The sequence below is a fragment of the Folsomia candida genome, unplaced genomic scaffold (assembly GCF_002217175.1).
Source record: "Folsomia candida strain VU population unplaced genomic scaffold, ASM221717v1 Fcan01_Sc001, whole genome shotgun sequence".
NCBI lineage: Eukaryota > Metazoa > Arthropoda > Collembola > Entomobryomorpha > Isotomidae > Folsomia > Folsomia candida.
This window is the reverse complement of record NW_019091193.1, coordinates 10,584,379-10,605,977: the sequence shown is the minus strand read 5'-3', so window position 1 is coordinate 10,605,977 and position 21,599 is coordinate 10,584,379. Positions and strand designations below refer to the sequence as shown.

The window sequence follows — 21,599 nt, the reverse complement described above, 5'->3', positions numbered from 1 at the left end:
AACGGGGCAAAAGCCGCCGTGACAAAAACCAAAACTCATCGTGATTTGCAACTTCTCCATACACAATTCAATCCACAAACGGGCCGGCTGAAAATTTGTAGGTTCTTCATTTCCGGAATAAAACAAATTGCTACTCGTGGTTATTTGATTGTGCTGTTTAAAAATGGTGAGTATCTTATTCATTGAGCTATTGTAATAATTAGTAGATTAACTACGCGAACGGTTGAGTAAAACTGATGCTATCAGTGACGAGTTGGGGACAGTTTTTTACACTTTTCAGCTAGATTTAGACTAAAAATGAATTTGAATTAATCAGTATAACTTTTGATTTGTAGTTTCGAAACCAATATGACAGCGATGTGACCGTTTGGAGTCCTGCTGGGCGTCTTCACCAAGTGGAGTATGCAGTAGAAGCTGTAAAACAAGGATCCGCGACCGTCGGCATCAAGTCTAACACTCATGCCGTGGTGGTCGCTTTGAAACGAGCATCGTCTGACCTTGCAGCCCATCAGAAAAAAATTATTACAGTGGACCAGCACATGGGAGTGTCGATTTCGGGTAATTTTTAGAGTTAACTTACGCACAACAATTCCGCAATTGTAGTTTGACGTACATACATACGTTATATATTAAAAACTGCTTTGTATAAATTTGTAGGTCTTACTGCTGATGCTCGTCTCATGGTTCGGTGGATGCGAACAGAGTGTCTGAACTACCAGTACGCTCGAGACTCGCCTTTGCCAATTGGTCGCTTGATGAACATGTTGGGAAACAAAATGCAGTTGTCGACGCAACGTTACGATCGTCGACCTTATGGCGTAGGATTGTTAGTTGCTGGCTATGACTCCAAAGGTCCTCACCTTTACCAAACTTGTCCATCTGCCAATTACTATGATTGTAAGGCTATGGCCATCGGAGCGAGATCACAATCTGCCAGGACATACATGGAGAAACATCTCGATGAATTTTCCGATAGCGATTTGAATCAACTCGTTGCTCATGCTTTGAGAGCCCTGAGGGACACATTACCTGCAGAAATGGAATTAACTAACAAAGTATGTTTCGAAATAGCAAAGCAAAATATGATCAATTGGTTCTTGTTAAGTTGTTGGTTGTAAAGTATTGACAAGGCACATAAAAATAATTTGCCTATTTTTGCAGAATGTGAGCATTGGAATTGTTGGGAAGGATTACGAATTTGTTGGATATGATGACGAAACTGTCGATCCATTTTTAAATCTATTGGACCCATCGGAGCGAAAGGGCAGAGGTGCACCCGCAGGGCCAGGCGTTGATGGGGATGATGCTCCGCCACCAGAAGATGGTCCTGGTGGCGAAGCTGAAATGGAGGTTGAAACCAGTGCCGCATCACTTCAATTGTAATTTTACTCCATTTATATATGTTCTGTTCAACAAGACAAGTAGCCCTTATTTAAATTGAAAAATTGTTTAACGCAAAAGAATACCCTAAATTAAAAATTTTCTCCGTATTTTCCATTCATTCTCTTGTTTATCAGTATCATTCTTTTGTTTATTTTAAGGGGTTACTAAATAGGATGAATATGGTAATATTATCTATTGTCTACTTTTTTGATATACTGCAATTGTGGTACGTATGGAATAAAACTAAAAAACAATAAAGATTGGTATAAAGAAATAATATTCCGTATACAGGCGAACTTTGCGTGCTACATACACTTATGCATCCCCCGGCTTTAACGTCAACAAACTTTATTGCAATGCTATGCCTCTTAAGTGCCTTGACTCAGTTGTATCGTCGAACTGCTGTCGTGCTTTATGAAACTATGAAGATTATGCCAATTGAGAAAACAGCCAATTAAATAAGTAATTGAGTAATACAAATGCATGAACACGTCAAACGTCAAAATAATGGAATGAGATCATTTCATTTTACTCAAGAAAGGTAGTTTGCTCTCTGGAAAATGTGGTGGCCCTTAAAAGAGCCGTTGGATATAAAAGAAACAAAAAATACTATTGGAGGACCACATCTCGGATTTTGTCGCAGTCTTTGTGTGATTACTTGGAGGAGGTGTACTTGGTGACGGCCTTGGTGCCCTCAGAGACGGCGTGCTTGGCGAGTTCTCCTGGGAGGAGGAGGCGAACGGCCGTCTGGATTTCCCGAGAGGTGATGGTTGACCTCTTGTTGTAGTGGGCAAGGCGGGAGGACTCTGACGCGATCCGCTCAAAAATGTCGTTGACGAAGGAGTTCATGATGGACATGGCTTTGGAGGAGACGCCAGTGTCGGGGTGGACCTGCTTGAGGACCTTGTAAATGTACACGGCGTAGGACTCCTTCCTCTTGCGGTGACGCTTCTTCCCGTCCCCCTTCGAAATGTTCTTGGCCTTCGACACGGCTTTCTTTCCTGAAGCCTTTCCTCCGGTTTTTGGGGGCATGTTGAGAAATGCTAGTTTTAGCTCGAACTCTGCTGTAGCGTTTTGATAGAGAGTGTGGTAATGGAGAGTTGCGTCGGAAAGGCTTTTATATGAGGAGGCTGAGTTGCGGAGAACTCAGGCGAGGTGGAGGGAAAAAGGGTCGTCGTTGAGAAGAATGGCTGGGTTTCGGAGAACTCAGAGCGAGGGTCTGAAATGGTTGGCAGGAAGGGGTCGACGATCACAATGCTGCGAAGGATTCGACGCTCTCTCTCTGTTCATTGTGTTTCGGGGTTCAGCTCAACCTTCCTTTTGGGTCAACGCTATTTGTGAGCTGTATATGTACGAATGTGGTTCAGTTCATGAAATGGTTTTATGAAACGAAACTATGTAAAATGGAGGAAATCAAACTTTACAAAATGAGCGTGCTTTTGTTCTATGAAAATGTAAGGAAGAAATAATTTATTTTATTATAGTTTGTGTATGAATGCACATACATAGTTAGTCATTGGATGGATTGTAACAACGTCAGATAAAGAAGCTGGTGTGATGATTCATTTATCTAATACGAAGAAGGTGGCTAAATGTTACATTCTGAAAAGTTCATGCTACCATAATGTCCCACTATTTAGTGCAGTGGAGTATCTTTTGGAAACAAATTATGATTCTTGTTTAGCAAATGATAATATAAATAAGTGCATTTATGTATGAAGGATTGATGGACTTGAGAATACATTTATTGTAACAAAATTCCAGTACTGTACGTTTCAGGGTAAATAAATTATTTGTACTTTTATAGATCACTTCATGCAAGCACGAGACATTGCACTCTATACTCCAATAAGAAGTTGTTCTCTAAATAACATAACATAACACGTTTACACAAGTTTAATTCATGTGATATAGGTATACAAAAAAGCATTTTTCATCAGGATTTTGCTCTTTGGAAAATGTGGTGGCCCTTAAAAGGGCCGTTGGTTTCAACTTAATTTTTGCATATAATCATCCGATGACTGGAGTGGCTGACGTATCTTCTTCTTCGCCTGCGATGATGTCAGGTAGATTGAGATGTGGTTATTTGTGTGCAAAATAAAACCATAAACTCTGGAGAATACTTATTAAGCACTCTTTTTCTCAGTCTTCTTGGGGAGGAGGACGGCCTGGATGTTGGGAAGGACGCCTCCCTGAGCGATGGTGACCCCGGAGAGCAGCTTGTTCAATTCCTCGTCATTTCGGATGGCGAGTTGAAGATGACGGGGGATGATCCTGGTCTTTTTGTTGTCTCGGGCAGCGTTTCCGGCCAACTCGAGAACTTCAGCGGCCAAGTACTCCATGACGGCAGCCAAGTAAACGGGGGCACCCGCACCCACTCGTTCGGCGTAGTTGCCCTTCCTCAAAAGACGATGGATACGACCCACCGGGAACTGGAGTCCTGCACGGCTGGATCGAGACTTTGCCTTTCCCTTCACCTTTCCACCCTTGCCACGACCGGACATGATGAGATTTGTTGAGAAAATGTGTGTGACCACTGAGCGTTTCTACTCTGCAGTTTAGAGTGCGATTGATGCAGAAAAACGGGTCGAGCTTGAATTTATACCAAGCGTCTGAGTTTCCGTAGCGGTGGGTTGAGTTTGTAGCGTTGAGTTCTCCTCGTGAAAATGAAAATGTGGTCCCCAACGCTCGCGACCCCCACGTGTGTCACTTTGCCCCCAAATACTGTATCACTTCGTTTGCTGCGACTTTTATCATAACGACAGGAAGAAGAAGAAAGCAAATATACAAATGTAATGAAGGAGTCATTCCATGGAATAGCACATCCTTACCAGATCGCTCATATATGGAGTCATTCAGAATGACGAATAATTTAAGGTGTGCATTATCAATGGGGTGGTATGCATTGGAAACTAATTCTCATTGAGAATTAGTGATAATTTTTCAATGAGAATTTCTCATTGAAAAATTATCACTCGAACTAGTCCGAGTGGTCAACCATACGTCCGCACATATTGCAAACGCAGATAAAATGAGACAGTACATCATACATGGAAACTCTAATCTTTAACGTCCCTCTTCCTAGCCACACCCATCTCGTTTGAATAGCTACAAATAATTGCTCATGCAAAGCAAATGAAATGTAAGAAAACGCGAAATTAAATTATTATGTGCTCTCAGGCTTTATTTTGTAGTTTTGTACTGCTTTATTTATGGTACTTGCTCTTAGGAAAATGTGGTGGCCCTTAAAAGGGCCGTTGGGTTTCCTTCACATTCAGAATGTTGAACTTTAAATAATACATGGTCATCTGCATCTTTAGAGCTTAAAACATCTCTCGGGTCTTGTTTTTGTAGTCTTATTTGATTTGTGTGATTACTTGGAGGAGGTGTACTTGGTCACAGCTTTGGTGCCCTCAGAGACAGCGTGCTTGGCGAGTTCTCCTGGGAGGAGGAGGCGAACGGCCGTCTGGATTTCCCGAGAAGTGATGGTTGACCTCTTGTTGTAGTGGGCGAGACGGGACGCTTCGGAGGCGATTCGCTCGAAAATGTCGTTGACGAAGGAGTTCATGATGGACATGGCTTTGGAGGAGACGCCAGTGTCGGGGTGGACCTGCTTGAGGACCTTGTAAATGTACACGGCGTAGGACTCCTTCCTCTTGCGGTGACGCTTCTTCCCGTCCCCCTTCGAAATGTTCTTGGCCTTCGACACGGCTTTCTTTCCTGAAGCCTTTCCTCCGGTTTTTGGGGGCATGTTGAGAAACTTGTTTGGCTTTGTGATCGATTTGTAATGTTGAAGTACAGCAGAACTAGCAGAATGTGCGGACCACTTGCTCAGAAATCGTATTTATATGAGAAGCCTGAGTTGCCAACTTCGGTTCCGTAACTCAACGGATGAGGTGGTGAGATTCAAATGAGAATATCTTCAACATTGAAAGGGGTCAACCAACTCAATGCTGGTCCCTCGAGCTTGGGTTCTTTGGAAGCGTCGCCATTGTTGTGTTTACACGGGGCTAACTGGCCATGCTCGGAAGCGAACGAACGAGAACAAATAAATGCAATTTGTTTCGAAACATAATGAGTATGATGATAATGATGACTATATTTACATGGATTTATTCTTTAAGAATCACACACAACGCTGGATAAATAAAGGCTTTTCTTTGTAACAACATAAAATAATTTATTTGTTTTCAACATCTCTGTTCTTTCAACAACACTACTGGGCACGCCAGTAAATTTGCTCTTTGGAGAATGTGGTGGCCCTTAAAAGGGCCGTTGGGGTATGAAAACATGATGATAAGATCGAGATGGAGGAGGTTCATTTCAACCTTTTAACCGCCGAATCCGTAGAGGGTGCGGCCTTGTCTCTTGAGGGCGTAGACGACGTCCATGGCGGTGACCGTCTTCCTCTTGGCGTGCTCGGTGTAAGTGACAGCATCTCGGATGACATTTTCAAGGAAAACCTTGAGGACTCCACGGGTCTCTTCATAGATAAGACCAGAGATTCGCTTGACACCTCCACGACGAGCGAGACGACGGATGGCAGGCTTGGTGATTCCTTGGATGTTGTCACGCAGGACTTTACGATGACGCTTGGCACCCCCCTTTCCAAGACCCTTTCCTCCCTTTCCACGGCCAGTCATTGCGATAAACTGAGTTGCACGTCAAAATTATGTCTTAGGTAAAAGTGTTTGTATGTCGTAGGATGAACGAATGTGAGACTTTGAAGCATCTTTTATTCTTAGGATCGGACGTTGTAGCGCACGGAATGGCCGTTCACAGACCACATGACATTTCTCAATTGTCCCCAGACTGGTATTGCCTACATACAAAACGAGAATTAAATATGCAAATGTTTAAAGGATATACATTTTCGATCAAAAGAGTTTGTCTTGATTGAAAACGTAATAATGACGGTTTGATAGATTTTTGGCACAAAAATGTGATTTATATGCTTATCGCCGCGTCTAATGCGTCTCGTTCAGCTCGTTGTACTGGGTGAGACGAGGGAAACGTTTTGATCGTGTGGAGGGAATGAGAGATATTTTCTTTGTCAAAGTCGAACTCGGAGCGCAGTCCTCCACTTTTTCCTTTGCTTGACTTGAGTAAAGTTTCGTTTCCGGCTAAAACTACCGGAATTAAATTTCCAGCAAATTACAATTGTTAGTTGTTTTCCTTGCATTGAGTTAAATAAACTATAGAAGGGGACAGGCAAAATGGTTTTCAATCATAAATTGACGGAACGTGGGGTCTCGGTAAGTTGAATTCTTTTAGTAAGTAAACATTCAGAATCTGAATTTCAGATTCGAAGTTGCGATTTGGAAATGAAAATAAAACTAACTGTTGTTTAAAATAATGATTAGGTCTCACTAAATCAGAAATAGTTTGATATTGTTTTGAAGTCTGAATATTTATATTGCAGAAGTTGATGAGAGGAGAGGAGCTTGACAAACCAATCTTCCAAATTTTGGTATGAACCATTAAAATATTGAACATTCACTGACTTTGTGCCATGGGCTTTTATGCTAATATGATTTGGATTAATTTCGTTTCACAGGGTTTCAAAAAGATTGCAGGTCAAGGTGGAAGTGACCGGTATCGTCTCAACATTTCCGATGGAACGCACTCTCATACTTTTGCCATGTTAGCGACCCAATTAAACCACATGATTCCTGATGGACAATTGGACAATTTTTGTGTCATCCGAGCCGATAAAATTGTATCTAATGCAGTCTCTGAGAAGTAATAATTGCATAATATTGGATATATAGTCTTCAATTGATATACACTATTAAGGCAATTTTGGTGAATTGTGTTTGAATGCTTTGCTTTACTTTTTATTTAACAGACGTGTTCTGATCATTCTTGAGTTGACGGTACTGGCGACTGGTACTGAGATGAAAGTTAAAATTGGAAACCCTGTACAGTTTGTCGAAGGTGGAAGCGCATCTCAGGCAGATACTTCACATGCTGGATCAAATTTAAATCGGCCGTTTAGAGGTAAGTCCCTGACTAGTAAGCTCAGTGCATGTACTTTATGAGCAAAGCTAGATAACATTTTATGTATTCATTATCAGTAGTTCAAGAATCCGCTGGACATGCCGACCGGCCTACGCCAAATCCTCGAAAGTGGGATACTGGATTTGGATCAGATAGTGAAGCCGTAATGCCAATTCGGGATATTAATCCCTACAACAGTAGGTAGGTCGACAGCGTAATTAATAATATTAACTTCATGTTGTCGATTGGATCGGATTGTAGGAATACATTATCCTACAAGTCTGTATGATTTCTTTCCATTTTAGTAAAATTGGAGTAAAAGTTCGAGTAACCAACAAGGGACAAGTCAAAACTTGGTCGAATTCTAGAGGAGAAGGCAAATTGTTTAGTATGGACTTGTTGGATGACAGTGGAGAAATTCGTATGACTGCCTTTAATCAACAAGTCGACCAGATGTATGAATTGATCAAGGTTTGCTCTTATTCCATCAGAACCATACTATTCCGTGTATTCTTCAATTATTTATTGAGTGTATTATTGATTTAATTAATAGGTTGGATGTGTCTACACTTTCCGAAATTTCAGTGTGAAATCAGCTAACAAAAATTTCTCGACTTTGAATAATGACTACGAACTGAGTGCTAATCAAGATACACAATTTACTCTTTGCACTGATGCCGAGGCATCAGATATTCCCGTGGTATCTTACGAGTTTGTGGAAATTGCAAATATTGAGGTTGCCGAAAAAGACAGAATTATTGGTAAGCCATATATATGGTACACATTTAACAATTCTGACTATGACTAATAAATAACAAATTAACGTTATTATTAATATGCTGCAGATGTTATTGGCGTGTGCAAAAAAATTGGGGATTTGCAGACTTTCACTGCAAGAACTACAAATAAAGAACTGACAAAGAGGGATATTGTACTGGTTGATAAGACTAACAGAGAGGTAAAGCGTAAACTAGTTAAAGCTATTAGTAGTAGTAAGAAGCATAGGCTCGCTAAATAAATAAACTCTGCTCACTACAATTTAGATCAATCTTACCTTGTGGGGAAAGCAAGCCGAAGACTTTCAGGATGACAGCAATCCGGTCGTTGCTGTTAAGGGTGCGAAAGTGTCGGACTACAACGGAAAGAGTATTTCCTGCATGATGTCTTCTTCAATGCTTGTACGTTAGTCTCGTGTTTAGTCATTTTCATGTCGCATATTTTTTTTACTCTTTTTCATAACTATTATTCAACTGTCGAAATAACCTGCACAAACCGAAGAAACACATTAGCACATCGATGTATGCATTCATGCACTATGAATTTGCTTTAATGCATTTGATGTTTATTATTTAAGGTGAACCCTGATATCCCTGAAGCCCACGTATTAAGAGGGTGGTATGATAATGTAGGACTGCACACGGAGTCGCATAGTCTGAGTATGTCACGAGCTCCAGGAGGTATTTTAAACTCGTATTTTTCTTTGATTTTTGTGGACAGTCATAATCATAATACATAACTATCATTGTCTTTATCAAGGAACTGGGACTCCTTGGAAATTGATACGAGAAGCGAACACAATGAATAATCCTGCTGCTCAGGATAAAGGAGATTACTACATGTGTAAGACCACCATTGTGGCTATAAAACGCGATAATGCCATGTACAGAGCTTGTCCAGGGGAAAAATGTAATAAGAAGGTGCGTCGTACAACTTTTAATTTACATCCATAATTATAATACAAATAATACTTGTTTGATACTACTAACAAGTTTTTAAATTATATTGTTTAATTCTACGTAATTAGGTAATTGATGGTGGGAATGGCTTTTTCCGGTGCGAAAAGTGTAATAAAGAGAGCAGCGACTTCAAATGGAGGGCAATGGCAAACGTAAATTTTGCAGATTGCTCAAGTAATGTCTGGGCTACGTGCTTCCAAGAGACAGCAGAAATTGTTTTTGGACTCCCTTCAGAAACTTTGGGACCGATTTCGAACGATGATCCTGATCAGTTTGACGGAATCATTAAAGATGCTGCTTTCAAGAGCTACATTGTCAAATTTAGATGCAAAATGGAAACCTACAACGTAAGAATGTATTACGTGTGCAGGGTATGTACTCATATGTATTAGAAATTTTAAACTGGTCTATTTTTGTGCAGAGCGAAAACAGGCTGAAACATTCCGTTTTGGAGCTACACCCGGTTAATTATGCCGAGTACGCAAAGAAGCTTTTGAATGAAATCAAAGAATGTGCCCCTGCTTGAAAATGTTAGTTACTACTGATAATTTTGTACAAGTTAACCATATTTACTTACTACTAGCATTACCTAAAAAAATGTACATCTTTTAAGAAACTTGAAATAATGTTTGGGTTTGAATTAATAGAAAGTGGCCTGTTGTGGCGTTGCATATCAACTATTGTTTGTTTATGCATAGTAAGATTTCATGAGTAGCAGTAGAATGATGAATTACATTGATGATCGTGGGAAACGTGAACCCACCCGTTGATATTTAAAAAATGAAAACACTTACTCTCTAATAAATATACATAGTTCAAAACAAACCCGTTCCCGTTGTCTGATAAATAATGCATATCTAATAAATGCAACGTAAAATTGGACAGTATATATTTATTTGTGGCATCTAACCTTACTTAATACTAATACAACTCGATACATATAATAGGGTGGTCAAAAAGATTATCAATGTTTTGGTTTCGCCTGAATTGCATTTGCTGGTAAAGAAGTTTTCGTTGGGTCGTACTTGTACGTCTTGGGAATAGGACCTCTCCCTGCTCGTCTAAAGCTCATTTCATCATATCGTTGGCGATCTTCCATTTCTTTTGTAATCTTGACATTTGTCCACGCTGTAAGGCGGATTGTGAAAATTATTGTATTGCAACTCATTGTCTGAAGTAAATCTTCCTAACTTCCTATATTACTGTCTATGAAATACATATGTAATTTAAATTTTAGACTTACAATCTTTTACGCTTTCCATAAACTTTTTCTTTTTCATAGGCAAAGCATCTGGGCTAAACTTCCTTACTGGCTCAATATTTAATTTCTTGCGAATGGCTGGAAGTTTCATGAGACTAACTTGGCAAAGAGAAATTGCGTTCGTAGACACCCAATAACAAAGAATTGCCTTTCAAAATCATAAGAATGTATTTTTTATCATGATTGAAATATCTTTACGTCTGAAAACGGTTAAATACAAATGTTACTCACTGCTGGAAAGTTCATTGTCATTGGCACCATTATAATCGGCACTGCTCTGATGAAGTATTTCATCAATTGACCATGTTGTGACGCATTTATTTGAACGCCATCGACCCCAACCTTGTTCATATGTACATATTTTGCATTAATTTAATATTAATATACAATTTTACGAACTAGTGTATCTATCTCACCTCCAATGTAATCCACATTGTTATACTGGTGAGAATAGGCAAAATGAAGTAGGGATCTGCCATTGTCAAATCGGCAAACCAAAATAGTCCACCCTCTTTCATACTTTCAACAGGAAGGTTGGCCATTTTCCGAAGACCAAAGAAAAAACTAATAAATATTGGAGCCTGAAAATGGTAAAGATATTGTCAGACTATATTTATTAATAACTAATTTAAAAATCACGTACCATAGCAAGAGGAACTAACATGTTTTTAAACGGACTAATGTCCTTTTCTTTCATGAAAACCATCATATCTTGACCATATTTGGCCGCTGAAATTCACAATTTCCAAATTAAATTCATCGAAAAAGGAAACAATGTATATATTTAATTACCCATCAGAGCATTCCCCGTCTGCCGTGCTTCTGTCATTTTTAGTTGAATGGCTTGCATCTGTGGCATGTTGTTTGCCATTTTAGCAGCGTTCCTCTGGCTTTTGACAACCAATGGGAAAACTAATAAACGAACACAGACGACTCCTACAACAACATAAAATGAAATCATAACGTATCATGATGCTATTTTGTAATTTTTACCAAGCATAATAGAACTCCACCATGGCAAACCGATGCTAACATGTGCAAATTCTAGACACTGCTGAACTATTCCAGATGGACTCCATCCTCCCAGTCCTAAACTTGCCAATGTAGGCTCACCATTAGACGATAATACCAAAGTTGTCAATTCCTCGATGGGATTAGGGATACTAGGGGGTTCGGGAATGCTTTCCCATGTCAAGGATTTCTCTGCTACAGATGACGATGTTGCGCCTATAGTTTCTGTTGCAGCAACTGTACTTGCTTGAGTTTCGATTACAGGAGAAGCTGCAGGAGTTATTGTCGAAGATGCTGACAAAGTGGACACATTTTGTTCAACTGCAATACAGAATACAAAAGAATTGAATTGAAAGTGAAGCACATACAGTGGACAGTGTACAGATAAATGTTTAAAATAAATTTACTGTGTCATGAATTAATATGAATAGCTCAGCCATGTCGAATAATTATTTTGCGTACTTTGTTTACTGAAAACTTCTGAATGTAATGGTGGTATCGTCGTGGTAGTGGCTGTTGTGGAATCATTTCTACAAATGATAAGATATCCTGCGATTGCTCTGTCGTGCCTTTGAGTTTTGGAAAATAGAGATGACACATTTCTTGAATTTTGCAATTGAAGGAAATTCTGCCTAGCAGCTGTGGAGTTGAATTGTCTCGAGCAACACTGAAAATAAAAAATAAACTAACTATTAAAGGCAATTGAATAAACCTTAGGCTAGAAAATAGACTATATGAAAACAATGCATATAGCTTGCTAACGACATTCCTTACCGTTTTAACACTCGACCCAGATACAACCAATGACAATGAGGAGCTGCTGGAAGGATTTGCCTTCAAAAATTTACCAATAACTGATTTCCTTGCCCACATTTTGAAAATATTCTCAATCTCTCTTTGATATTAAAATGAGGTTCGACTTTTAACAAACAAGCTATAGACTAGGAAATCGCTCGTTAAAACGGTCACTTGAACCCTGAACGAACCGGTGGCAACGGTTGTGCCCTGTTGACGCAGTATTTCAAAATTTATCTGAAAAGGTGAATTATGAAAATTCTCCCATCAAGAGAAGTGCCGAATTTTTAGACACCGCCACCCTCACTCCATGTGGTTCAATGCATGTTCACTGTGATACAAGTTAACTTACAAGTTGCGTCTCATCTCAAATCAATTTTAGAATAAAAATTTAAATATATTTAAATATTTTGAGTTGAAAATATTTTATTTATGAAAACAACGAATATGTATATATATATTACATGTTTTATGATTAAGATATTTTGTATTTCATATTGCATTGGACGGACATTGTTCACTTTGCTGACAGTGGTGTCAACTTGACACTGGTGGGATTATGACTTGGTGTCAAAAATAAAAGTCCAATAATTCCTTTCAATTCCCGTTTATCACGAGTTGGGACTCACGACATAAGCCCAAGCGATGATACCTTGATTAATAAGGAGATGAGACCTTGCATACGAAACGTAAAATCCTAAGGCAGCTACTAGAGAATAGTTTTATCTTAGATAACTTATCTACAAAGTCCATTTTATTTTATACGCCTTAACTTTCAAAGAGAAATTTATGTATACAGGAGTTTTGTAAAAATAATCTGAAAACACAATAAAATTCATAGACTTTGAGTGCGGATGAGACTCAATGCACAATGGTTGAGAAAAAATATTCGTCGCGGCAAGAAAGTCGTTTATTTTCCTCGTGTATCATGATGTTTCTTGTGCGTGTGCCTCATTGAAAAATTTTTGGTCGCGCAACACCAGTAAATTATTAAATTAATAATACTACTACTTGTTTATAAATTGGACATAGTTAAGAATCAATAATTAGGATTAGTTGCGTAAAAAGAGCTAGGTTTGAGAATCTTAATACGGACAATATAGGCCGGATTGACGACGGTTCCATTTTCTTGTCTTCAGAAAACACGACGATTTCCTAATTTCGTAATCGTAACAGTTTACTCAATAATTATGGCAGCGTCAACGTCATCCCAGAAGATTCCATCTGGGACCGTGCTTGATTCAATGCAAAACTCTTCTGATATACAATTCAGTACCACGAAAACGGTATTAAGGATGAAGCGGCGGATGGAAGAATCCCCTTCCAAAATTTTGGTAATGTCCTACAAGCGATGCAAACAGAGCAACAATTTAATGCTCGGTGCTGATGAGATTCCAACAGAGGAAATCAACCGAGTGTTTCGTTTGGCTGGGACGGTTGATAATGATGAGGTAATTAAATTAGTCATAATATAATCTGAACCTGAACAACAAATAAATACTTTAACCGAGGGGAAATTCATAATTGGGTAAATTTCTTCTTCAGGTTGATGACGACAGATCCATTTCAAAAACAATCAAGGACGCTCTGGAAATTGTTGAACGTACAAAAGCATTGGAAAGATTTGAAAAAATTAAAGCTCGGGAAACCAACCGACCTTATAAGCAAAGAAAATCGTTTCGTCACCTTGAGAAAGCCAAAGAAGATGTCAAACAACATGCAGTGGACAATCGGTTTCGAGTGAGTTTTTTTTTTACATATTTTATATATTTTTTACATCTTTACATACGATTTTTTTCCGCTACTCTGCTACTGCCCGCGCCCAACATTTGTATTTTTAATTTGTTAATTTTAATTTTATCAACTGCACTAGGTCAATACAATGCAAAAAATGCATACTAAAAAGTCCAAACGTTTAGAGGGGGCAATAACAGAAAAAATCTTCTGATATCGAAACTGAAATCCGAATACTGACTCGTACATATTTATTTATATTCAGGTTATTTCTCAACGACGTGGTTTGCCACATGCGGAAAGCATAGATGTTGATGGCCATAAGCTGATTGAAGGAGTTGACGAGAATGATGAAAATGAGCCAACGCTGTTGTTCAATCTACTCGACCTTGTCGCCGACGACGAGAATGAGCCATCTTCCGAAAAGAAGCCTCGTTCTAGCACGGATGTCCGTGAAGTAAGCTGGTGTTTAGTTCCTAATAAAATATCTTACAAATGAAGTTAACCTCCACTTTCTGCTTTTCTAGATCGGTAGTATCACGGTGAATGGAGTTCCGATGGTGAAAAATGACAATACCACCGAAGCGTCAAATATTCTTATTTCTTCTAAATCTGGATTCGTATTTGATTTGTATGTTGCCAAAGATGTAATGACGGAAGACCAATTTCAAAACCAGTTTGTGAGGTAATAAATTTCAATTAAGAGCATTGATTAAATTACACTGTGGCCTATGTTAATGTGGAATTTTTGGTAGTGTCCGTCCAGCAGATGATGATTATGAATTTGATTTTGATCATGACGATGAATCAGATCAAGAACGACCTGAGGACGACGAGGATTCAAACGAGGAAGATAATTGGCGAAATGATTACCCCGATAGTGACCCAGACATCAGGTAAACAATATAATATTAAACAAGGTCCCTAAAAAGGGGAAATCTTAGTGAGGGAGTGCAATCACAACTAATAAATAAAATTAGATTGAAGAATTTTTGCACCACCGCTCTCGGTACCATTTTTACTGGATGCAGTATAAATTTTTCTTTGCATACGCATGAATTCTTAGTTTTATTGAATAAATTGAGGAAGGAATACATTTTTACTGTGTAGTGAACGAGAAGTGGGTTAAATTAACTGAGGTAGATATGTAAGATATGATGGCTAAATAATTATGAGCTACGTATTTGTTTAAAAAAATATACAAATTTCAATTTGATATATTAATTTGGCTACTCTATGCAAAATCATCGAACCTTTTGAGGGAGCAAGTGTTCTATTTAAACGATTAATGCTTCCAGTAAAAATGGTACCGAGAGCGGTGATGCAAAAATTCTCCAATCTAATTTTATTTATTAGTTGTGATTGCACTCCCTCACTAAGATTTCCCCTTTTTAGGGACCTTGTTTATTTATAACTTTTAATTGGGTGATTAGATTCTCCATTGGATGACTGCATTGCACTACCCCTTTTCAGTAGTTTGGTCCGGAATAATTTTATTGAATGCTGGGTGTTTAAAATTGAATAAATCCGTCATTTCTTAACCGATTTATATCATTTTGGTCAAAATGTCCGGCCTAGATTACTAAACACCAAAAGACCTGATCTGGAGGTGCAAAACCAACAACAACAATTTCACGCAGTTTACCAAGTTTACCTTTCGTTACCACCGTAAAAGAAAGTAGAAATTCACAGAAAAAGGCCACAGACAAATATCAGTAAAAGTCCCTATAATGTTACTAATTGCCCTAGTAGCTCAGAGGTCAGAGCACTTGACATGAATTCAAGGGAGCCGTGGTTCGATTCCCGGCTGGGTAACAATTTTTGGCATTATTCGGGATTTACGTATTTGATTTCTAAATAAATTTGGTTTCCACAAGGATAGAAGTAGTGTTAAAATCAATATAATATTTCCTTTTGTGAGCACGTAGCAGTTATGTACACAAAGTAGTAATTGTATTTATTATGCTGTCAAATTATTTGGATTTTAGTCAATCTTATGGATATGACCAACAAGATGATATAGTTGGTCAATTTGCTAATTTTGGATTGAAAGGTTTGATAGTTCACTGATAAAATACCTTACAGTCAGAGCTTAGCTTATAATTATAATGTTATTTTGACAGGAGAAGAGTTATCGAGCGATGATGACGGAGCGTTTGTTTACTCGTCCGAATATGGGTGTGACGACGGACTTGGAGGGATGTACAACAGATACAAATCCAGACTCATGAATAGCAACCTGGTGGATGAAGTCGTTTCATCTGCATCTGAAAGTGATGTCGATTAACCTCTGAAGACTTATTTATTTTATGTATCATGTCTCGTGCTTACGAATAATTACCAGCAATATGAACGGTAGATATAAGATGTAATGTTCCAATTTAATTATTATTTAATTATTATTAGAGCTAAGAGTATACATAATGAGCCAATCTTTTAATTACAATATTGCTAACAGATCAAATTTCAAATAAAAAATGAATTTATTATTAAATTATTTTCGACATATTTAATGGAGTAGACTACGTGACATGTTACCTATAAGTGAAAGTTATTTTTTCAGAAAAGAAAAAAAACTGCACCGGACAGTATTTTCTCCTAATCAAACTAATAAACCAAGAAGCTGGAAAGCTAATGTTAATGGTTTCGACCAAGGGAGCGGTGGCGACATGTGTGTGATTTATGTCCCACAGAACGTGTTATCACAAAATGCTGTTATTTCTGCAAATTTCAATCGTCAGCAAAAAATTGCAGCTTTATTTCGCTTGCTTATTGGTGTAAGTCATTTACGTTTCCTGGTCCAGCAAAAACAAAATCCTTCCACAAATATCTAATCACATCTACAATCTACTATGTAAGCTCTACACCCACCTCTACTCGTGACTTGTGGTACATGTGATATGATATTACATGCATGCATTTGTCAAACTCAATTTTTAACCCGTGACGTCCGACTGTTTTATAGTTGTGCATGTCGAGTGATCGGAGGCTACACAAGGCTTATTTTGACAACCTTGAAGTTGAACTTCCTAAAGGTACAGTCTTTATTTTGCAAATTTATGTATCTTACGAATTTATGTATTGCAAAGTCTGATCCTGAAATGTGCGTGGGCAAAAAAATGCGAAATTGAATGTTCATTTTTGTAAAAATGGATTTTCAACGTAATTTCAATATTCTCACTTTCAATTCTTCAATTGGTTTTTGATTGTGGTGATTGTGGTATTCTGAAGCATATGATTAGATTTACACTGAATGGAATCCGATTTTCCATATGTATGAAAGCTTATACGAATATCCAATTTGCTCGTTTTTGGGGATGACGTTGCATGGGATTGTGTTCAAGCTTTACAGTTCTGTACACGAAAGGAGAAACTTATACAATCTTTGCCTAAAATCAATGTTCCAGTCATAACCACCATCTGCATTATCAGGTTAGGAATTGATGATTTGATCGCAATAATCATGTTGCGTGGACTTTCACCATTGCATTTCCATCAAACGTGTGATGTGGTCATACATAGATCTATGCATATATGCCATAGAATAGTAGTGTAATTTCAGTCCCGTTTCATTCACGTCGCCGTGGTCGAAATTCTTCAACTTGCCACTTATGTAAGTACTTACTAGTGCTTGCTCACTAGATAAATATGTACCACTCCTCCAAGGACTTACTTATTTATACGCCCTTCTGTCTTACTTGCTGGAATGAGAACACTCGTCGACAAGAGCTGCGATGATAAAATCCTTTTGCTACATTTTGATAATAAAACCAAGATGGAAAATGCGAATTAAATCTGGAAACCCCAAGAGCATCCACGTCTCCATGTGTTTATTTCTATCCTTTCCTATCTTGAACATTTCTTAAATCTTTTGTGGCACGGAGCAATTTCATAGTTGGTCTGATGTGCTTAATCTGCTGTGATACGATGAAATGCGAAATGAAATGAGACATTTATACATTTTCCAACTAATCCAAATTTTTGGGACTTTCGCAAATGTTCGCAACACACGGGAGAGCGGACAACGGAGAAGAGCGAAAAGATGTAACAACATTGATACAACAGATGTAACAGCAACGGCAAGCGTCAGAAATATGTTATGAGCAATAAAACTTTGTTGTTGTCGGTTGTTGATTTCTGTGGGTATTCGCTGTCATCTAACTCAGTTCCATTTCCAGTAATTTTAGTCTTCTTCTTCGAGACAAGGAAGCAATAATAAAAGATACTCCCAATCTTGACTCCTTGAGAGATGGAGATGATGATAGGCTTTTATGTGAAAGTACAACTTTTACGATATCATCAACGTCGAAAAGTTATGTTGTCCTTGGGTGTCAAATTAGTGAAATCAGAGAACCTTTTGTACTTTCACTTTAGATGTGTAACATCATTTATGATTTCTGGGTTTGCAATTCAAAGTTTCAGCCTACTTCCACTTCTGGAGCTTATAGTAATGTCATACGTTGAGAGATTTGTGATACGGTTCCATCAATCATCCATCAAAATTTAAAAAGTCATATTATATATCTGTTCATATTCTTACGCAAAAAATAAGCCGCTTATTTTACGACAATGATTGCTTTCCCATCCTCTTAAAAGCTTGAAAAAAAGAAATGTACATTGATACGACAGTAAGGTGACGCCTCGGCTTTCTCCCAAGAGGTTACATATTATTTATACTCTATGTATGTGTGCGCGTGCAAATGTCAGTCCATGTGCACAGATTTATAAGATATGAGACCCCTTGAGATAATATACACACATGCTGCGAACATTAAAGTCTTCCTTACATACGAAATACTTATGTATAAGTATATGACGTGTGTAATCGTATATATCTATTGTTCTGTGAGGACACCAGTGCTTAAATTCTTGACTTATTTACCATGTTGGGAATTATTTATCGAGAGAAAGCACCAGGTCGGAAGGAATATATGTAGCATTTAAAAAACCATAACATTCTGTTTCTTATGAATAAAACCATCAGACTAAAAGTGCTAGACTCATGTTTCAAACCTCTCCTCAGCCAAAGTCTTTTGGACAAAAGTGTTGAATACTGGTTTGTATCCGGGTAGAGTGGAAGGGACTTGAGATTAAATTGAAACGTAGACTTTGTACATTGTCGCCTTGGTTCTAAGTTTCGTGCCGTTGACAGTGCAACCTGCTATACTATGTACACATGTGCATACATCTTTATGTAGAGAGAGACCACTAACTGCTGCTTCCGCTCTATATCTCAACTTTCACTTGATCCTGCTGCAGACTTTCCCCTGATCTGACCTGGCTTTTCTTGTGCCCACATGCAATTTCCTCCATAAGTTTGTATTGAGAAACTAAATATGGACAAGAATGTATGTGGACTTTATTTTTGGCGTTCCTTGTCCCAACGGGAAAACAGAATAAAACTGTGAGATAAGACTCTTCTTCCACATGCACGGTTCTCAAGATTACGAAAACTTTTAATAACATTCCATTGCATTGTATAGATTATGGTGATATGTAAAATCATGGCTATATCCATATATCGCAGGAGGACTGTACATCCGTGTCCACGTTAGAAATGCACGTGCGAAGTCAGCCTACTGACTTTATTCGTATACGTAAATGCACACAATACAACTTTAAATAAAAGTTTGAGTAGGTTTCAAAAAAGTGAAACTCTTCACTCAACAATAAGAGTAAATTTACAAACATAAGAATTTGCTACCTAATGCATATCACTTTTGGTCGAACTGAGAAGGATTCTCTCTCACACTTATCTCACTTTCCCCCCTGGGATACGATACGATACAGCAACGAGAGCTGCTTTCACCCTACTCAATTCTCAACATTTGCAGAGACGACGATCCTCCACCATGAGAGTCTACGTCGTTGGCTCTAAAGCTCACACATGCACTACTACATACATTCCAATTCATTTCTCCTCCACACAAGAAAGAATGCCGTGTGTGTGGTCCGTCAGGCTTTCACTTTTACCTGTTTCTTTAATACCGTCGGAATCTCTTTGGCTGGCTGGCCGTCTCAAATATATGAACACATGTCGCATGAATTATGCATCAGATTGTAAATACTTTTCTAACTGGAACAACTTTAATTTTTGTAGGTTACTTACGGAAATTGCTTTGGGGGGACGCAACATTTTCTAATGTTATCGTCGGCACTTGTGGTGGGAGATGCTGGTCTGCGAGGTTCAACTTAATCCTTCATTTATATTCATTGCAGCACATGCTTTAATATTTTACCAGAGAAATATTAAAATGTTCCTGCAGAAAACTTCTTGATAAAGGATTTTTCTTTCAAATTGTATAAAACTTTTAGCAAATGCAGACCTGTAGACGACTAAAAGTAAGTATACGAGATGAGATCGCATCATCCCGGTGTTTTGTTTTTGTAGTTTGGAAAACAAGCAGAAGAATTTTATGAGACGTTGTAACATGCTGGATGGTAAACCAATATGTCCAGCAGACCTTCTTGGCAACTATACCTTTGATGTCATGGACAACATTTCAGCGAATCAGGTTGAAGTATAGGAAAGAATGAGGATCATGTTTGTTGTAGTATTTACTTCTTGATCCACAAGAAAAGCGATGTACGTGAAAGACCTGTAACCCGGCGGATAATCTGTCAATCCTATGTCAGTCCGATTGGAACTCATCCTGAGAAAATATAGAGTATGTTATAACTTGATTGATTTCACCACAAAATTTCATTTATTCGTGCAAACAACAATTCCAGCCAGCAGTGGTAAAGGTGCGTGCATATAGATTCGGTAAGTAACATATTTATGATTTTACCTCTTATTGTGACATTCACATGCCATACACATACTAAAAACTGCCGTAACTAGCAACAGAAAATTATTTTTGCAGGGTTTAACGTGCCCTCTGAGTCATTGGGGATGGCATGATCCTCCTTCGTTTGTAAACAAAGGAATGTGTTGCGATATCTAACTAATACACATGATCTATGCCTGGTATACATATCCGGTCAAAGCATTGTTGTGGCCTCTCTGTGGGTGAATGCCAAGTTGCCAAAGGCCTTATTCTTATTCGTCTTTGTAGTGGCATTCAACTGAACTGAGGATGAGACAAGGATTTAATTCATCTGAAGAATTCCTACAGGGTTTTACTTTGATGACGTTCAGTGGCTTATTGGTAGCATATTATGTATATGGAAGGCAGATTTAAATCAAATCTAGTAGTAAGGAGTGTGTGGCATCAGGACAGACGAGCACAGATCGACCGACTCGCTTGCCTCTTTTATGAGCGATTTTGATTTAATGGTGGCCTTCTCATTGTAATCCAGCTCCCGATGTTCGACGTGACATATTTAGCTGCGTGCTGGACTTGTTTGTAATTGTTACTTTCTTTTCTGAGGTTGAATAACTGCTTGGTAAGCACTATTTGCTGGTATAGTTCTCAGGATTAATATTATTACGATACAGATCATTCAAGATAATCGCTCAAATCCATGAGAAAATCTTATGGATTTGAGCAGCTTTCAGAGTAGACTCACTAATCCGCAAAGTTTGATGTGCATGCCCAGCTTTCATCAAGCATGATAATAATAGTGGACAGAATTTATTGATCCAACGAAATATTTTTATGAACTCCTTTCCTGGACTATTGCTAAATTCCATCTTGGAATTTCCAAGCGCTGACTTGATTCCATGAACTCTGTCG

General features: G+C 38.3%; 8 protein-coding genes across 11 annotated transcripts; 3 read left to right on the top strand and 5 right to left on the bottom strand.

The window, feature by feature from the left end:
- Positions 1-17: 17 nt before the first annotated feature.
- On the top strand, positions 18-1,660 carry LOC110841827 (proteasome subunit alpha type-1). Its single transcript, XM_022087525.2, has 4 exons — positions 18-166; positions 336-558; positions 658-1,055; positions 1,162-1,660. The coding sequence occupies exons 1-4, from the start codon at positions 164-166 to the stop codon at positions 1,381-1,383; spliced, it is 846 nt and encodes a 281-aa protein (XP_021943217.1). The 5' UTR covers positions 18-163; the 3' UTR covers positions 1,384-1,660.
- Positions 1,661-1,888: 228 nt separating this feature from the next.
- LOC110841828 (histone H2B.3-like) lies at positions 1,889-5,222 on the bottom strand. The gene is made up of 2 exons (XM_022087526.2): positions 5,135-5,222; positions 1,889-2,415 (listed from the first exon to the last, which is right to left on the bottom strand). The coding sequence occupies exon 2, from the start codon at positions 2,413-2,415 to the stop codon at positions 2,038-2,040; it is 378 nt and encodes a 125-aa protein (XP_021943218.1). The 5' UTR covers positions 5,135-5,222; the 3' UTR covers positions 1,889-2,037.
- On the bottom strand, positions 3,111-3,968 carry LOC110841831 (histone H2A). Its single transcript, XM_022087528.2, has one exon. It carries the CDS (start codon positions 3,885-3,887, stop codon positions 3,510-3,512), a length of 378 nt encoding a protein of 125 aa, XP_021943220.1. The 5' UTR covers positions 3,888-3,968; the 3' UTR covers positions 3,111-3,509.
- On the bottom strand, positions 4,620-5,169 carry LOC110841829 (histone H2B.3). The gene has a single exon (XM_022087527.2). The coding sequence runs from the start codon at positions 5,132-5,134 to the stop codon at positions 4,757-4,759; it is 378 nt and encodes a 125-aa protein (XP_021943219.1). The 5' UTR covers positions 5,135-5,169; the 3' UTR covers positions 4,620-4,756.
- A 315-nt stretch (positions 5,223-5,537) lies between the features above and the next one.
- Positions 5,538-6,102, bottom strand: LOC110841832 (histone H4). Its single transcript, XM_022087529.2, has one exon. It carries the CDS (start codon positions 6,024-6,026, stop codon positions 5,715-5,717), a length of 312 nt encoding a protein of 103 aa, XP_021943221.1. The 5' UTR covers positions 6,027-6,102; the 3' UTR covers positions 5,538-5,714.
- Positions 6,103-6,429: 327 nt separating this feature from the next.
- On the top strand, positions 6,430-10,001 carry LOC110841823 (replication protein A 70 kDa DNA-binding subunit). 2 transcript variants are annotated; one of them, XM_022087519.2, is made up of 13 exons: positions 6,430-6,638; positions 6,806-6,853; positions 6,941-7,125; positions 7,232-7,383; positions 7,464-7,584; positions 7,689-7,854; positions 7,937-8,144; positions 8,229-8,341; positions 8,427-8,561; positions 8,738-8,840; positions 8,920-9,080; positions 9,188-9,466; positions 9,541-10,001. In XM_022087519.2, exons 1-13 carry the CDS (start codon positions 6,600-6,602, stop codon positions 9,643-9,645), a joined length of 1,815 nt encoding a protein of 604 aa, XP_021943211.1. In that variant the 5' UTR covers positions 6,430-6,599; the 3' UTR covers positions 9,646-10,001. The 2 variants fall into 2 exon arrangements, with proteins under 2 accessions (XP_021943211.1, XP_021943210.1); XM_022087518.2 differs by having other exon boundaries at positions 6,431-6,638; positions 7,461-7,584.
- On the bottom strand, positions 9,992-12,489 carry LOC110841824 (mitochondrial inner membrane protein OXA1L). The gene is made up of 9 exons (XM_022087521.2): positions 12,166-12,489; positions 11,854-12,058; positions 11,374-11,712; positions 11,173-11,316; positions 11,024-11,109; positions 10,797-10,961; positions 10,612-10,722; positions 10,363-10,528; positions 9,992-10,247 (listed from the first exon to the last, which is right to left on the bottom strand). Exons 1-9 carry the CDS (start codon positions 12,262-12,264, stop codon positions 10,084-10,086), a joined length of 1,479 nt encoding a protein of 492 aa, XP_021943213.1. The 5' UTR covers positions 12,265-12,489; the 3' UTR covers positions 9,992-10,083.
- Positions 12,490-13,096: 607 nt separating this feature from the next.
- LOC110859759 (probable RNA polymerase II nuclear localization protein SLC7A6OS) lies at positions 13,097-16,417 on the top strand. 3 transcript variants are annotated; one of them, XM_022108744.2, is made up of 7 exons: positions 13,098-13,637; positions 13,732-13,926; positions 14,186-14,377; positions 14,448-14,605; positions 14,676-14,816; positions 15,909-15,973; positions 16,044-16,417. In XM_022108744.2, exons 1-7 carry the CDS (start codon positions 13,377-13,379, stop codon positions 16,205-16,207), a joined length of 1,176 nt encoding a protein of 391 aa, XP_021964436.1. In that variant the 5' UTR covers positions 13,098-13,376; the 3' UTR covers positions 16,208-16,417. The 3 variants fall into 3 exon arrangements, with proteins under 3 accessions (XP_021964451.1, XP_021964436.1, XP_021964445.1); XM_022108759.2 differs by lacking the exons at positions 15,909-15,973; positions 16,044-16,417 and adding an exon at positions 15,354-15,817 and having other exon boundaries at positions 13,097-13,637; XM_022108753.2 differs by lacking the exon at positions 15,909-15,973.
- Positions 16,418-21,599: the final 5,182 nt, after the last annotated feature.